Genomic DNA, 15,492 nt, shown 5'->3' on the forward strand with positions numbered 1-15,492 from the left:
AACACAGAGAAACTGTGTCCTTTAAAAGATATACATGAAAACAAACTATTTATTATTGGAGCACAGTATCGCTCCAGTTCACAAATTCATCCATGTGCCCAGGTTAGGTTTGATGTCATGGGCTGATGTGGCCACGCCCACCTGCGGCCTCTTTCTGATGGCTGCTATGGAGGAAAGGCAGTCTCCTAGTAAGAACCTGCCCATGAGTCATGATAGTCAGGTGTCCAGATTCCAGAGGATGACGAGGACCATTCATTCTCACTTCCCCAAGGAAACTTACAGAACTCGGCTTGCCAGACTCCTTGGGACGTCCGAGGGCTGTTGGTGGCCGTGGTGACACATCCCTCCCCCTTCTTATTTAGTGAGTACACCTCAACAGGATGTATCGCTCCCCTCACTTCCTGTACTTTCTCAGTGTTGGACATTCCTGCCTGGAATTTCCCACACCCCACTGCCCCGGGAATCACAGACAGCCTGGCTGCATAAAACCCCTCCCTCCATCCCGAGACCTATAAGAAGGGACCCTCACTCTGCCTCATAGGCCAGTACTCTCATCAAAGTCCTACCAAGCTGCTGATGGTATGGGGATTTGAACTCTCCTCACAGCCCCTACCATGTGGCTGTCTGTCTATCCAAACCATTAAGAATTCTTCTAACAAACATCTTACGCAAAGGGACACTCTAGCTCAGTGTTCTCCTTGAAGCCCAGCCCTGACTTTTACCATCTATCCATTTAATCATTTTTTTGGTTGGATGTTTCTAGATATATGACATCTAAAGTTGAATAAGTTCTAGTTCCCACCTTTAAGAAACTCACTACAGAGATTTGGGGATTATTTGGGTATTGATTTCTGCATTCAGCATGTGCTTACTGAGAACTTCTGCTGTGCTGGCCACCACAGCTGTGAACCTTGTCCTCCTGAGCTTACAGCGACAGAGGTAAGGTTGAGTTCACACAATACGCCTGCAAGGCAGCCTCACACCTGCAGTAGAAAGGGGCACCTCAACTCAACTGCTTATCTTGGAAGTCACAATCATTACTTCCTCTCCTAGTCCATTGGCCAGATTCAGTCACGTGGCTCCAACCAAACCAAATAGTCAGCTGGGAAATGCCAGGATGATCTCATGATTCTTACTGGGCACAACTTCACCTTGGGTTCCTGGCCCTCTGTGTTGGTAAAACATCTCCCTTCAAGAACTTAGAATACTGAGGCAAATACTCAAAGGAAGGAAGTCGGCAGAAGCTTCACTCTTCCCATGGCAAGGCTGAGGAGAGTGGTGTGGCTGGAAAGTTTCTCTCCAGGTCCCACCAAGCCCCGGCAGTCCCACAGCCCACTTATAAAATAAACACACAGACGCTTATATTATTTAAACTGTTTGGCCTAATGGCTCAGGCTTCTAGCTATCTAGTTCTTACATCTTAAATTAATCCATTTCTATAAATCTATACCTTGCCACGTGGCTTGTGGCTTACTGGTGTCTTTACATGCTGCTTGTCATGGCAGCGGCTGGCAGTGTCTCCTCCACTCAGCCTTCCATTTCCCAGAATTCTCCTCTCTCCTTGTCCCGCCTATACTTCCTGCCTGGCCAGTGGCCAATCAGTGTTTTATTTATACAGAACAATATCCACAGCAGAGTGGACTTCTGCTCTTGGGTCCCAGCTGCTTACTAAATTTCAGACCTACCAGAAACTGCAGGGTTTAACGGCTTAATACTCAAAACCACTTAGTTTCATTCCACCCTGTCTTGGCTTAAGTAGTCAGGAATTATTTATTTCTTTTTAAAGGTTTGATTTTAATTTTTTTTAAAAGTATGTATAGGTATGTGTGTCTGCATGTGGGTATGTGCACGTGCAAATACCTGTGAGTACAAGTACCTGTGTAGGTGTGTGTGTCTGCATGTGGGTATGTGCATGTGCAAATACCTGTGAGTGCAAATACCTGTGAGTGCAAATACCTGTGAGTGCAAATACCTGTGAGTGCAAAAACCTGTGGAAGCCAGAGATGTCAAATGCCCCTGATACTGGGGTTGCAGGCGGTTGTGAGCCACTTGATGTGGAGGCTGGGAGCCAAACTCAGGTCCTCTGGAGGAGCAGTACCCACTCTTAATCCCTGAGTCATCTCTCCAGCCCTAGGACTTGCTTATTGACAGAAACCAAAACAGTTTAAGAGATGCATAACTCTAAATCATTTTTGGCAAAGGATCACCAAGGCTGTCTGGTAGACCACACTACCTGTTCTAAAGCTTGGGTCTATTGGATTCAATGGTTGGGTTCATGTAGATAGAATATATATATATAATGTATGTGTGGGTCAGTGTGTATGTGTACAGGGGTACTGTGCCTGTCAAAGCCAGAAGAGGGCATCAGATTCTCTGGAGCTGGAGTTAACAGGTGGTTGCACCTGACATGGGTGCTGGAATTGAACCAACTGAACTTGGTTCTTCGGGAAGAGCAGCAAGTGCTCTGAACCATTGGGCCATCCAACCCAAGTGTAAATGTTACATTTTGAGTATTGTTTCATAAAAACGTAAACGTATGCTACCGAAGACCCAAAACTTTGATGCCTGTAGTATAAGAGATGAAATTCATTGGGTGACTTAAAAAAGGACTCATTTGTTACTTCAATGAATGTTCAGAGTCTGAGCCAGAAAAAACAAAAACAAACAAAAAACCCAGAACTGGAGAGTGAACATGAAATACTGGGATTCCAGAGTGGAGCTGGAATCTAGAGGACGAGGTGTTAGAGGTATGTTAGTCTTTCTAATTCTCTGGAAATGGGGCCTGCTTTACAGATCACTTTGAGGGGGGCTTTGAGGAGAGGTGGGCTAGAAATGGCCCTGATAGTATGTCCCTCTCTCCTAAAAACAAAAACAAACAAAAAATACCAAACCTAATTTTTATGTATATGGCTATTTTGCCTGCATGCCTGGTGTCCTCAGAGGCTAGAGAAGGGTGTGCAATCCCCTAGAACTGGAATTACACACGGTTGTGAGCCACTCCGGTATTCTGGAAGAGCAGCCAGTGCTCTTAACCACTGAGCCATGTGTTCAACCCCATCCTTCTCTTTGTGCCTGACTTCCAATAACCCCTTCTGAGTGTTATATTCACTTTCAGGGTGAGCCTGTAGGTGATGATCGATCTTGGTAGGTTTTGGTTGAGCTACTTCCTGTTTTGATGAGAAGCCTGTCCGAGCCTGTGACTGTGAGGTCTCACTGACTATGGGCAGTGGAACAGGATTCTGTGCTTCTGTTACGGTCTAAGTTAATTAGATGCAAAACTAAGTGAACAAGCAAAGCCCTCAATCAGAGCTGAAGCCTTGGTGTCTCCAGTTACTTTGGTGTCCCTGTCCTGAGAGGTCCTGTCTTCTGTAGGGGTTTAGGTTTGTCTGTGTTTGTGTGTTTCACAGGGGAGTTGGATGGGGCTTGGCTATCTAGGAGAAGCACATGAGGACCTGTATATTTTGAAAGTCCCTTTTCTCTGGGTGACGCTTAGCTTGGAGTGACATGATCAAGGGGTCTGTATGTCACATGGGGCCCTCTTCTTCAAGATTTTAGATGGAGACACTGTTCTCAATGAGGGGAGGGTCCATGTAGATGTAGGGCAGTGCCAGGCTTCGGTTCCGCTCCCCGATTTCCCTAGAGATCTGGACCAGTCGTCTCTGGAAGGCAGCTATACTTCGGCGTGGGGCATCCTCTGTGAAGTGTTCATCTGGATAGTGGCCAAGAGGCCTCTGGGGACCAATCACAGGGTTGAGATGCCCAGGTCCCCATCGCCTGAGCAGCTGCAACCCACCTCTAGCTGACTATAGCCACAGTGTGTCCCCGATCCAGTCACCTTACAGTCGTTGGTTGAACCTCAACCCTGTCCCTGTCCTGAACATTTTCCCAAGGGACAGCGCTCTGTAATCTCTTAGCCCATTTGATGTGAAGATTTAAAGGGACATTTAGTCCCATGTCACTGTCATTGCGGAGAGTGAGTCTTCATCATCCTCTTTGCACACCTGGTCCTTCCTCTGTGTGAGGTGACCAAGGGTCATGGCTCGCACCTTTTAGTGAGGTGTGCGTGGGTGGGTCTTGATGTCAGGGTTGAGTTTGGCCCAGGGAGGGTAAACAACGCGTACTTTCCTATCCAGCCTAGCCTGGCCTGACTCCTAGCTCTGTACTTACTCGGTCCCCGGGCTCCTTGCTTAGCATCCAAAGGGCAATGATGACGTCACATGTGGCATTGACTGGTGGGAGAGTGGCTATGAAACCCTCAGGCCGAGCCTGGCCTTTGGAAGTGGGTGGTGGCAGCTGCATGGTAGGCGGCAGGTTGGGCATCCAAACGCAAGAGTCAAACTGAAGGCAGGGAGGATACAATGAGGACAGGACCCTGGCCCTTCCATCGCAATGCCTGCCTGTCGCCCCGACCTTACCTGGCCTGCACTCACAGCCGCGTGCTTGGCTGAGCAGGTGAATATCACCATGGTGACGTACTGGACCAGGGCTTCCCGGGTATCCAACAAGGAGGGCACACCTGTAGGGAAGCTGGGCTGGGGTCGGGGCTGCTGGGGATCCGAGGACCTCACAGAGAGGCCCGAGCATGGGGCTGGGCCCCAGGGCTGAGGTCCCTGTACCTGAGCTTTCTCGCCTGAGGAAGCCCTCAGAGAAGATCTCCTTCACCCAGGCTTGCAGCTCTTCGTCCTCTTGAACAGACACATCGCTTGGGTAGTAGATGCTGACTATCTCCGAGACGAAGCTGTAAGGTGCACCTGGATTCAGTCCCTGACTCCAAATTGACCCTCTCTGAGAAGCATCCTTGTCCGGTGTCATGCAGGTCAGCCTGCTTCACCGTAAACCTCTCCGGAGCATCCCATCTCCCGCCCAGTCTTCCTGCCTCCGCTGCCCCTGCGGCTTCCTGAGGACGGTTCCCTCACCTCTTTATAGCCCCCCAGATCTGCATCCCATCATCCCGGTAATAGTAGCCTGGGATGTCTCCCACATCTCGGGCTCGAATATCTTCAGGGAGACACAGGGCAGAATAGTTCAGCTGCTCCATGTTTCTCTTTATCAGCTCAGAGAATCCTCCAGTGCCAAGGCCTGTGGACTGAGGGAAAGAACTGGGCACCAGAACCTTGCTTCAAAAGCAGGCCATAGCACTGTGGGGGGCAACATTAAGGAAACAGGGCCGCTCCCACCTCAGAACTCTATATTCTTCCAACTGAAGAATGCCCTCCCGCCAAAGGGGGCACTTACCCTGTCCACCACCTTCCCGGGGGCGATGAGCAGCTCACGCGCAAGTGTGTTGATGTGCAGTGTGTACCGAATGTGGGGGATCAGCAGCTGCAAGGGGTAGGAGATGGCAAAGTTGGGGAAACCCAGACCTGCCCCCACAAAGCCACCCGCCCTGTGAGCCACTCAGGAGGAGCCAGCCAGGACAGGAGGTACAATTTGTGACGGTGCTCCCTGCCCAGTGATCAGGGCTAGGGCCCACAGCATCCTGTCCTGTGTCCTCAGGCAGGCTCTTTCTCCCCTCTGAACACCAGCCCATTTTGTCAGATGAGGACCCTGGGAACCTCCTGAGATTCTTTGTCCCCTGGGGCAGGCAGAGCACCATGAAACGCAGGGCTGGGGTCTGGCCATGTGGGACTGTCCTCCTCAGCCCACTTCTGAGAACGAGGTGCTGGGAGCGCAGTCGGACTGGAGAGCATAGAGCAGGGCCTGAGGAGCCTTCCCAGGACACATTTGTTTCCGTCATCAAGTTAAAACATCTCCAAGAAAGGCAAGGCTCCCCCTCCCATGGTTGTGTACACTTTCGGATTTCTGCTTTGATATTCTCTCAGGCCCTGGATGCAGACTCCACTCTGTGTTCTTCTGTCAGAATGGGAGGCCTGCATCCAAGCCTGGAAGGGTAAGGCCACCTGAGTGAGGAAAGGCCACTAGGAAGAGGCGCCACAGGGTACAGGATAAAGCCCAGAAGTCTACAGACTTGGTTTCAGCCTGGGATACAGAGCCACCTTGTTTTGAGAAAGGATCTCTCCATGCAGTGGTCTTGGCTGTCCCCGGACTCTCCTAGGTCGACCAGGCAGGTCCCAGACTCATAGAGATCCTCCTGCCTCAGCTCTCTAAGTGCTGGGATTAAAGGTGTGCGCCACCACGCCTGGCTTGGGCCAGCTCGCTGAGCCACTGACCTTGAAGAGAGGGTGGCATCGGGGCAGCTGCCGCAGCGTGGCCAGGGCGAAGACTTCCGGCAGCAGGTGCGCGTGCAGCAGATGAGTGAGGGCCTCGTGGATGGAAAACTCAGCATTGCGCACCCAGGTCTTGGCCAGGAGCCAGTCCCACTTGCCATCGCTGGGCAGGAAGATGGGGTTGTCGGGCCCGGGAGTCTGTTTGAGCTGGAGGTAAGGCCGGCGGGGAGGGAGGCGGTGCCAATGTCCGTCAATCACTCAGTGGGACCCTTTCTACTTCTGCCATCCCCGCCCCCTGCCTTCTTACAGACCTGGATGGCGAGGGGGAGCAGGGGCCCAGCCTCTGAGCTCTGGTATAACAGGGTCATTGGTGCTGCGGAGAACTGGGGCTTTCCGTTGATGACATTGGTTTGGACTCCGGAGAGGATGCCATGATCCACCAAGAACAGGGAGCCCTTCTGCAGGAGAAAAGGGAGCCAGGACTGCACCCGGCTTTCTATGGCAGGACGAGGACCCAGGATTGCCAGGGGAGTGCATTTTGAGAGAGGCTGCTCTTGGCAGGTAACACACAGTTGGTCCCGCTGTCTCCAGGAGGGGGATGAGCCCAGAGAAACTAGCATAGGGGGTTTGCCGAGTTTGCAGACCATGTCCCACCTCCAGCTCAGCCTGCAGACTCGTCCCAGGGCCCAGCACTGGGGCCACCATTTCATCGGTGACTGGGAAGTTCTTTGGAAGGCTGTGACAGCGGCGGATCAGGACCGGGTTGAGGCCATTTAGAAACTGGGAGGCGAAGAAGGCATCTTCCTGCCAATGCTCCAGCATGTACTCTGCAGGAGGGTGGAGGACACCGGGACAAGTCACCACAGCTCCTACAGGTTTCCTCCTTGCTTGCATGATGGAGCTCCCCCTTGTCCATCCTGGGTACCTCTTTATTTCTTACAATGACCTCCCGATCCCTTGGCTTTGGTTACTGCCTGTTCACTAAAGAGCAACCCCTAGTCCCAGCCTATCATCACGCCGTCTACCTGACACCACCCTAGAGGACTCACTAGCCTCAAGTGCAACGTAAGTGTGGGATCTTCCTCTAGCTCAGCCTCCACCCCTTTCCTGGCATCCCAAGGAACGGCAAGTTTATCTATTTGACTGTCCATGGCAGCGCCCAGAAGCTCTGTAGGAAGCACCTTTCTTCTCCTCTCACTGAGGCCCATGGACTCTCCATCCTTGGTGTCTCTTGGCCCCTCTGTCCACTCCTTTCCCACACAGCCACAGCCTTGATGAAGCCACCATCCCCATTGATGTCAGCTGGAACCCCATGGCTAATCTCCCTGCTTGTCCCCGGACCCCCAACCCACCCAGTGGAGCAATCTAGTCATACTGTCCCTCAGCTGGCCACCAGTCACTAGCCTCACATTGTGCTTAGGAAAGCCCCCAACCTGCCACAGTCCACACAAACGTGGACATGACTTCTGCTCCCTGACTTTCTTTCTCTTACTCAGTCCGATTGGGCCACAGCAACTTCTTTCTCTTATAGGTATCCTGTTCTTCTGTCTTCAGGGCCTTCATCTGTCTGTCCCCAGAGCACTCTCTGCCCTGTGCCTCATCCTTAGTGTTCATACCCACTTAGCCTCCCCACCTCCATGAAAGCTTTCTAGGGCACCCTGAAAGCTAGCGTGGGTTCCCCCTTTAACCGTTTCTGAAGCCAAAAAGTACATCTTCCAAGGAACACTACTGATGTGCTTTTGAGTCTTATTAGTAGCCACAGCCTAACTCCACTGTGCGTCCTGTGTCCATAGACCCAACCACAGTTATCTGGACAACGGTTGGATTGGCTCAGGGGTCCCCTCTGCCTACCCCCTCTTTAGTTTCTGTGGGAACTTTAAGGTCTAGTAGGAGGCGCCCAAAGTCACAAGGTGGATTGGGAATTTTTAATGAGCCTCCTGGTAATGATGGGTGCTGATCTCCCAGAGAGAGGTTAGGATCCTGGCCCAGGGCCTCACCTGCTGCAGGAGTCTTGTGGAAGTGAAACATCCTTCTCATTTCCCTCAGACTCCTCCAGAGTCCTGTGCGGTTCAGGAATCCTTTGATTTTCAGCTCTGTGAACCTGACGGGACGGGAAGTGTGGGAAGGAGGAGCAAGGCTCCAGGAGAGCCACCCCTGTCTTCCCGATGCGGTCAGTCCCCTTAAGGAACCACTGTCCTACAGCACGGGAAACTGTGCCTTGAGCGGGCTGAGGGAGCTGTAGACTGAGGTATGGGATTGAGTAGACAAGAGAACATAGAGGTGGGGACGAGGGACAGTGTGGCATCCTCACGCAGAATAGACTTTCAAGTAGAATCTGGCATTCTTGACTTCGGAGTATTTGATGTTGAGGTCCAAGTCTTTCACAGTCACCTGGTCGAGGCAGTGAGGCCAACCTTCAATGTAGGTCTTCCAGCTGGAACAGGTGACAGGTAAATGATCAGCAAAGGCTTCAGGGAGGAGCCCTTGGATTGAGTCAGAAGAATCTTGCCCCAGGGGGCCCTGGCCATAGACAGCCCCCTTCTGCCAAGAGGGACCTTCCAGAGACCCATCTCTCCTCTGTGTTCACTGGGTTGTAAGGAAGCTACACGTCCCCACAGGAGACTTCTGCGTCAGTTGGAGTCCCCCTTAAGGAATTTGAGGTTGGAGCTGAGCCAAACAGGTGGAGTCCCTTAAGTATCTGGATTACAGGATGTGGATGTTGGGACCGTTACCTAGGTAGAGTGGGAATCAGGAAAGGGGGGGGGGGAGAAAGGCAGGGAGGAAAAGCTGAGGAGAGAGGGCAGGAGAGAGGAGAGGAGAAAAGCATCTGGGAGATGGGAGGGAATCGCCGTGGTTTGTGGCTGGATACGTGGCTTTTCCCCGCCTGCTCGTTCTTCTGTAAGTACCTCTGCGTTCTGCTCACACACCTGCTTCATAATCTGCTTGAAGTACCTGATGCCTAACACAGATGCATCTTGGGAAGGGATGTGGTCCTGAGCTGGGCTTTCCCCGGGAGTCAGTTGCTGTTGGCAGACATCCCATCCAGAGGCAGTCCAGCTTCCGCAGCCTGGGGAGCTGTATCAGTTTACTCTGCCCTAGCCTAAGGCGGTTGTCTTTAAGCCCCACAATCATGCAAGCCACAGCCAGAGACCTTTCGGTGAAACAATTAAATTTTGTTTCAACAAGATGCGACCCATTTTCTAAGTAAAAAAGTTTAAAAAGTATCGTGAATATGGCTCAGAAATAGAGCACTTGCCTAGAATGCATAAAGCCCTAGGTTCAATCCCCAGTATAAAAAATAGAAATAAAGATGTGAAAAATAAATATTAAAAAATTCCTACCTACTATCAAGTCTAGCAACTTGGGGTCAATCTCTGGGTCCCACGTGGCAGGAGAGAACCAATCCCTGCAAGTCGCCCTTTGACCTCCATATGGAGATCATAGTTGTGCACATACAGACATACACATGTAAGAAAAATGTAATTACAACTTTGGGGGGTGTTGAGACAAGGTCTCTCTGTACAGCCCTGGCTGTCCTGGATCTCACTCTATAGACCAGGCTGGCCTCGAACTCAGAGATCCACCTGCCTTTGCCTCCCAAGTGCTGGGATTAAAGGCATGTGCCACCACTACTAGGCACAAGTTTTTAAAAAATAAATAGACATAAAAAATTAAAAAGGTCTGGGGATATAAATCAGTGATGTGTGTTTACTTGGAATGCAAAGAACATGAGTTCAGCTCACAGTATCAAAAACAATTGAATAATGAAAAAGCTTTTAGATTTGAGTTTGGACATCAAAGGGCAGTTTGCAATTAAAGGATACTGCCACTAGGTGGCGACCAAACTCTGTACTTGACTCACCTGAGACTCTTGGTAAACAGCAGGTTCTCAGTGGGTAATGAGGTGGGACTAAGAGCTTGCCTTCCCTAACTGGTACCCAGAAGATGCTAATGCTGGGGGGTTGAAGCCTCACTTTAGTTATAATATTAAGGACCCAGACAGAGAGATCAGACATAGAAATGATGCTAACAGCACACATTTATGCAGGGTTTAGCATTTTTGTTGCTGAGTGGTTTCCGCCACCCCAAGGGTGGCAGGGTCTCCTATGTACTAAGCCTCACGTTCACTGTGTAGCTCTAGGTGACCTTGAACTTCTGGTCCTCCTGCCTTCATCTTGTAAATGCTGGGAATATAGGTGCGTGCCACCATATCTGCTTTATGTGGTTAGGCAAGCACTCAGCCCAAGTGTTTTCTTTTTATAATAAACGTAATGTTGAAGAACAAACCCAGAGCCTCTGGTACAGAATTACACTCTCAGTCAGATTAGATACATTCTTTTGTTTGTTTGTTTGTTTGTTTGTTTGTTTGTTTTTCAAGACAGGGTTTCCCTGTGTAGCTTTGCACCTTTCCTGGAACTCACTCTGTAGCCCAGTCTGGCCTCGAACTCACAGAAATTCATCTGCCTCTGCCAACGGAGTGCTGGGATTAAAGGCTTGCAAACCGCCAGGCATTTTTTGTTTTGTTTTCTAATTAGCTACATTCTTAACCATTTCTCACTTGTTTTCCCTAACAACCCAAACAAGAAAAAAATAAAGATCAAAGAGATGAAATGATTTCCCTGAGACAACCCCCTTCCTTTTGTTAGGGTCTACACTGACCCTGCATTGACAAAGTAGATTTCAGTATGTCCTCCGTTCCCTCACCCCCCTCCCACGCCCCAGCCCCCGTTTGCTGCTGTGAGATTTAGTGTCATGGCTTTCAGGACAAATGTAGAATTTGCTTGGTCTCCAGAGACCTAGGGCAAAAGCAGGCAGCCCAGGATTTGGGAAGCAACCAAGATTAAGAGCACCAAGCTCTTTGGAAAGTGTCCTCCTGAGTACACCTGACTTGACTTCTCGGGCGCCTCCTTCCTTTGTTACTTCCACCTTCCGTGAGCTCAGCGTTTAGGTGGCTCTCCTCTCTAAACTCTTCATCCCGAGCAGACGACAGAGAAAGCACCCTTGCCTGAAGATGTCTCGTTTCTAGGGATGTGTTCCAAGTTCCCCAGGGGATGCCTGGGGTTCCGCCTGTGTTTATGAGAGGATGGATGCACGGACTGGACCGGTGAGAAAAAAAAGAGAAATAAAACAGCAACCGCAAAGAAAGATGGAGTGAGCCACAGGGCACGGCTGTTGGAGCAGGGGTTCTCACACTCCAGTGGGTGCCAGAGTCACCTGAAAGGCTGGTTAAGAAAGATAGGCTCTTCCTGCTCAGCCTCAAGGGCAGAGGGCCTGTGAGTCGCAGGTGCCCACTGTTGCTAACGCAGCTGGACCTGGGGTCCAGGTTGGATGATAGTCCTTATTTGGGCTGCTTCCCATGCCAGAAGGGAGTCCTCCTGGGAGAACGGCTAGCTCCCTCCTCACCTGTACATCTCCTTCCTGGCCTTCAGCTCTTCGTGACGCTGGAGCTGGAGCTTAGGGTGGTGGTCTTCCGAGGAGACCTTGGCTGTGGGTGGGGGCATGGATGGAAAGGATACTCTCCTGACCTCTGGCTCCAAACATTCTCCCTCCTATTACCGCCAAACCCACGAATGCCCTCACCCCGGGTACATTTCTGTCCGCAGCAGGCTGGCCGCCCCGCCGCCTGCTTCTGCAGCATCACCAGCCCCCGCCCCCTCCTCCTCTGCCCCTTCCTGGTGTCCACACTAGTTCGCCTCTCCAGTCCCCAACCCTAGCCTCCTCCACACTGCTGTGCCCCTAAGGTGGCCCCAGTCAGTTCCTCGGCACCCCCTCACCTGCTCCCTCTTGCAGCACCAGGTCCCCCGCCCCTTCTAGCCACTGGTAGCACGGGAAGTGGAGTGTAGCCCCGGGCCCCCACTCCAGCTGGAACCAGCGGCAGAACCAGGCGTCGGGCGGGCGGGCCCCAAGCGGGAGGGGCAGCTCCGGGGGTACCTTGTGTACCCGCAGCATCAGCACAGCGCCAACGTCCTGGGGGAGCGTCACCTCGAAGTCCTCTTCCTAGGAGGGGCTGTTTAGTACGCGGAGGGTGGTCCCTCCCTCCCGCTCCTCCATCATCCACTGCCGGCTCCCCAGACACTCACAGCGCCCGCAGTGAACTCCTTGCCTAGACGGTCCAAAGGCACTAACGGACTCTCTCCCTGGGTCCCCACGATGCTGACAGACACTTTGTCCCAGGTGCCAGCCCCACAGGCCTCCCCGGTGGATACTCTCACCCTGACTTTAGCCATACTCCTAACCAGTCTGGCTCTCTACTGCAAGTTGGACTACCAGGCTGGGTGCCTTTCTACCCCAGGGATGCCCCGCCCACCATTCCTGGTTATGGGGAAACGTGTGGTTTCACTGCCGCCAGAATTAGGGCCGGTCGGGAGGAGCTGGGTTGAGAGACTGAAACCCGGAGCGACAATGAGTAGTACTTGGACAGGGAAGTGACTCAGGTCCCCAGGGCGAGTTTGAGACCGAATTGGGATGTGGGGTACAGTTATTGAATTTATTTATGTGCTGTCTTAGCTTTAAATGTGTGTGCGGGATCCACTTCCCGGTTTCCTACAACTCTTCTCCGGCTACGTGCATTCTGTCATTTCTTTTAATAAATAATTTTGAGAGCCGTCACCGTGCCCGGACTGATGCAGGCAAGACTTTGCTTTTGACTGCATGCTTATTAAAATCAAGCACAAGGGGAAAAAGACACTCAAATGCAGTATGTATTAGAAATTTCGATGATAATGAATGCTGGGAAAGATATATCGCTAATGTGAGAGTCTGACAAATTGGGGTGCAGAGAAAAGGCCTCAGCGACCCAGAGGAAGGGACAGGTGAGCTGAGGGTGTGTGTGTATGGGCAGCACTAATTGGACTCAGTGGGTTATTAAAAAAGAAGAGAACATGAAAGGAGGGGGTGGGGGAAATTCAGAGAAAGCTGGAGAAGAGGGATGGGGGTGGATGCGATCAAAATACATTGTATGTATATGTGAAAATCTCGTTAAATTAAAAATATTAGGGGCTGGAGAGATGGCTCAGAGGTTAAGAGCACCGACTGCTCTTCCAGAGGTCCTGAGTTCAATTCCCAGCAACCACATGGTGGCTCACAACCATCTATAATGAGATCTGGTGCCCTCCTCTGTATACATAAAAAAAATCTTTAAAAAAATATTATATGTATTTTTGAAAAGGGTATGTCTAGGGAGGATGATTTCCTGTTGGGGGAATTGTCTGTGAGAAAGCCCCGAGGTCACTGCAGAAGGGAAAGGTGGAGAGAGAATGAATGAGAGGTGTCAAAAGGAAGAAGCAGACAGAGTTTGGTTTTGAAGGAAAGAACAGATTTGGGGTTTCTGGTCTGGAAACGCTGTTTAGGTGCCCATTAGACATCCAAGGATAGTGATCACTAAAGGTATGTACCTGGAAGTCACCAGCACATGGATGTGTCTGAGCCACAGGCTGGAAAAGGGCAGGGGGGGCGGGGGGGCAGGCTCCAAGGTGCCCTGAGAGTCAAAAGTTTTGCAGAAGAGATGGAAACAATAGAGATTGTTCAGTGTGTGTTACATCAACTTTTTCGTCATTATAACAAGTGAAACATTATGCTGGCTCACAGTTTGGGGGCTTCTAGTCCCTACAGCTTTGGGGCCACCGTGGTAGGTGTACATGCTAGAAGAAAAATGCTCACCTCATGACCAGGGAGCCAAAAAAGTCAAGGAGGTGTCCAGAACTCCCTAAGTCCCTTAATAACCTGGAAACCCCCAACTAGGCCCCACCTTTCAAGGGTTTCATCACCTTCCAGGAGTATCTGGGGGATTTAAGATTCACACTATTGCAGACAGAAAGGGAGGTACAAAGAGGGTGTTTTATGAGATCCAAGAAGGGATAGGACAATTGTATCGCTTGTTGCTAGGAGATTTGCCAAACAGAAGATCTTGGAGCTTGTGATATTACCTTATAAGCACGATTAACCCTTGTATGGGGTATAGAGTGTTTAGACAAGGTCTCATGAGGCTTAGACTGACCTTGAACTCACAAATACTGCTGGCCTTGAACTCCTGATCTTCTTGTCTCTGCCAAGTGTTGAGATTACTGGCACACTTGGCATAGATCAATCTATTTCTGTGAACCCAAGCCTAGCACGTGACCTGACCCGGAACAGTGTTACGGTGTGGTGGGGTAGAAGCCAGATTGACATGATTACAGAGTAACTAGGGATACCATCACACACACACACGTTGTCGTGTGCCACAAGTTCTGGGGGAGATGTAAACAAATACCTACTCACTCAGGTAGGGAACTAACATCAGATCAAAGCAATGACAGCCCCATATCCAATCTGGTAAACCAAATTGGGGTCACTTAAAGGAGTATGGTGAGGGGTTACTTGCAGGAGCTCAGACTTAAAGGCAGCTGCAGCCCCGAAGCCCACGCCAGTGTGGGTGACAGCCCATGAAAGCTGAATCCCTGGAGCTCTCTGCAGGACTTGTGGGCAACTCAACATGCCAGAGTCTCCTTCCTCAGCAGGACTTCTCTGTTTTTAAATCCTCAGGAGAGGCCTGGGGAGTCTTCTAAGTTTCAATTTTCCAGGGTCTGTGAGGTGTGTTTATATCTCATGATATAAACATGTCCCATGAGCCTCTCTGCTCCCTCCAGGATGGACCATGTCAACTCAGAGGAAATTGCTGCACAACAATCCCACCCCTTCTTCCGTCCAGCTCTTCCATTCTTCCTAGTCCCTCTTCCACAACGTTCCCTAAGCCATGGGGGGAACTGATGTAGATGCCTATCTATAGCTGAGCATCAGACCACTGTGCCACAGCAACAGCCACTAGTTCTCAGAAACCACTATTGCGGCCGGGCAGTGGTGGCGAACACCTTTAATCCCAGCACTCGAGAGGCAGAGGCAGGCGGATCTCTGTGAGTTTGAGGCCAGCCTGGTCTACAGAGTGAGTTCCAGGACAGCAGGGCTATACACAGAGAAACCCTGTCTCAAACATACAAACAAAAATAACAACAACAAAAGAAAGAAATCATCATTTCAAAAGGCAGCTTCTTTCCCTGACAGATTGGGGCTGACAGTGATCGATGGGTATAATCAAGAATATGTAGAGGGAAGAGTGACAGGTTCATCACACCCATTTAACAAAACAATAGCAGATGTTCCCCAGCTTATCTTGGCTTAAGGTAGTTTGTGTGAATTCTCTCCTGTGGAGTAGACCTTGATTCCCAACAAGAAGCTGTTCATTACGGTAGTCACATCACTCACCATTGCACCATCAGGTCCACCCTGCCTGACATTTTGATACTCTAGCATCTAAAGTGGAGAGCTGATCAGGACTGTTGGTGACACA

General features: G+C 50.7%; 1 protein-coding gene across 2 annotated transcripts; it reads right to left on the bottom strand.

The window, feature by feature from the left end:
* Positions 1-2,994: 2,994 nt before the first annotated feature.
* Alox15b (arachidonate 15-lipoxygenase type B) lies at positions 2,995-12,402 on the bottom strand. Of its 2 annotated transcripts, XM_028869554.2 has the most exons (13): positions 12,248-12,402; positions 11,942-12,164; positions 11,571-11,652; positions 8,479-8,601; positions 8,165-8,268; positions 6,822-6,994; positions 6,479-6,625; positions 6,171-6,374; positions 4,917-5,086; positions 4,617-4,738; positions 4,416-4,516; positions 4,168-4,338; positions 2,995-3,731 (listed from the first exon to the last, which is right to left on the bottom strand). In XM_028869554.2, the coding sequence occupies exons 1-13, from the start codon at positions 12,392-12,394 to the stop codon at positions 3,552-3,554; spliced, it is 1,947 nt and encodes a 648-aa protein (XP_028725387.1). In that variant the 5' UTR covers positions 12,395-12,402; the 3' UTR covers positions 2,995-3,551. The 2 variants fall into 2 exon arrangements, with proteins under 2 accessions (XP_028725387.1, XP_028725388.1); XM_028869555.2 differs by lacking the exon at positions 4,617-4,738 and having other exon boundaries at positions 4,416-4,527.
* Between the last annotated feature and the right edge of the window lie 3,090 nt (positions 12,403-15,492).

This window comes from Peromyscus leucopus, chromosome 8b (genome assembly GCF_004664715.2).
Source record: "Peromyscus leucopus breed LL Stock chromosome 8b, UCI_PerLeu_2.1, whole genome shotgun sequence".
In the NCBI taxonomy this organism is placed as follows: Eukaryota; Metazoa; Chordata; class Mammalia; order Rodentia; family Cricetidae; genus Peromyscus; species Peromyscus leucopus.

Coding starts and splice junctions, on each gene's coding strand:
- Alox15b (XM_028869554.2), bottom strand. CDS start 12,394: ATGGCTAAAGTCAGGGTGAGAGTATCCACCGGGGAGGCCTGTGGGGCT. Junction 12,165..12,247: donor AGGAGTTCACTGCGGGCGCT/GTGAGTGTCTGG, acceptor AGCCCCTCCTAG/GAAGAGGACTTCGAGGTGAC. Junction 4,517..4,616: donor CCTCAGGCGAGAAAGCTCAG/GTACAGGGACCT, acceptor GCTTCCCTACAG/GTGTGCCCTCCTTGTTGGAT.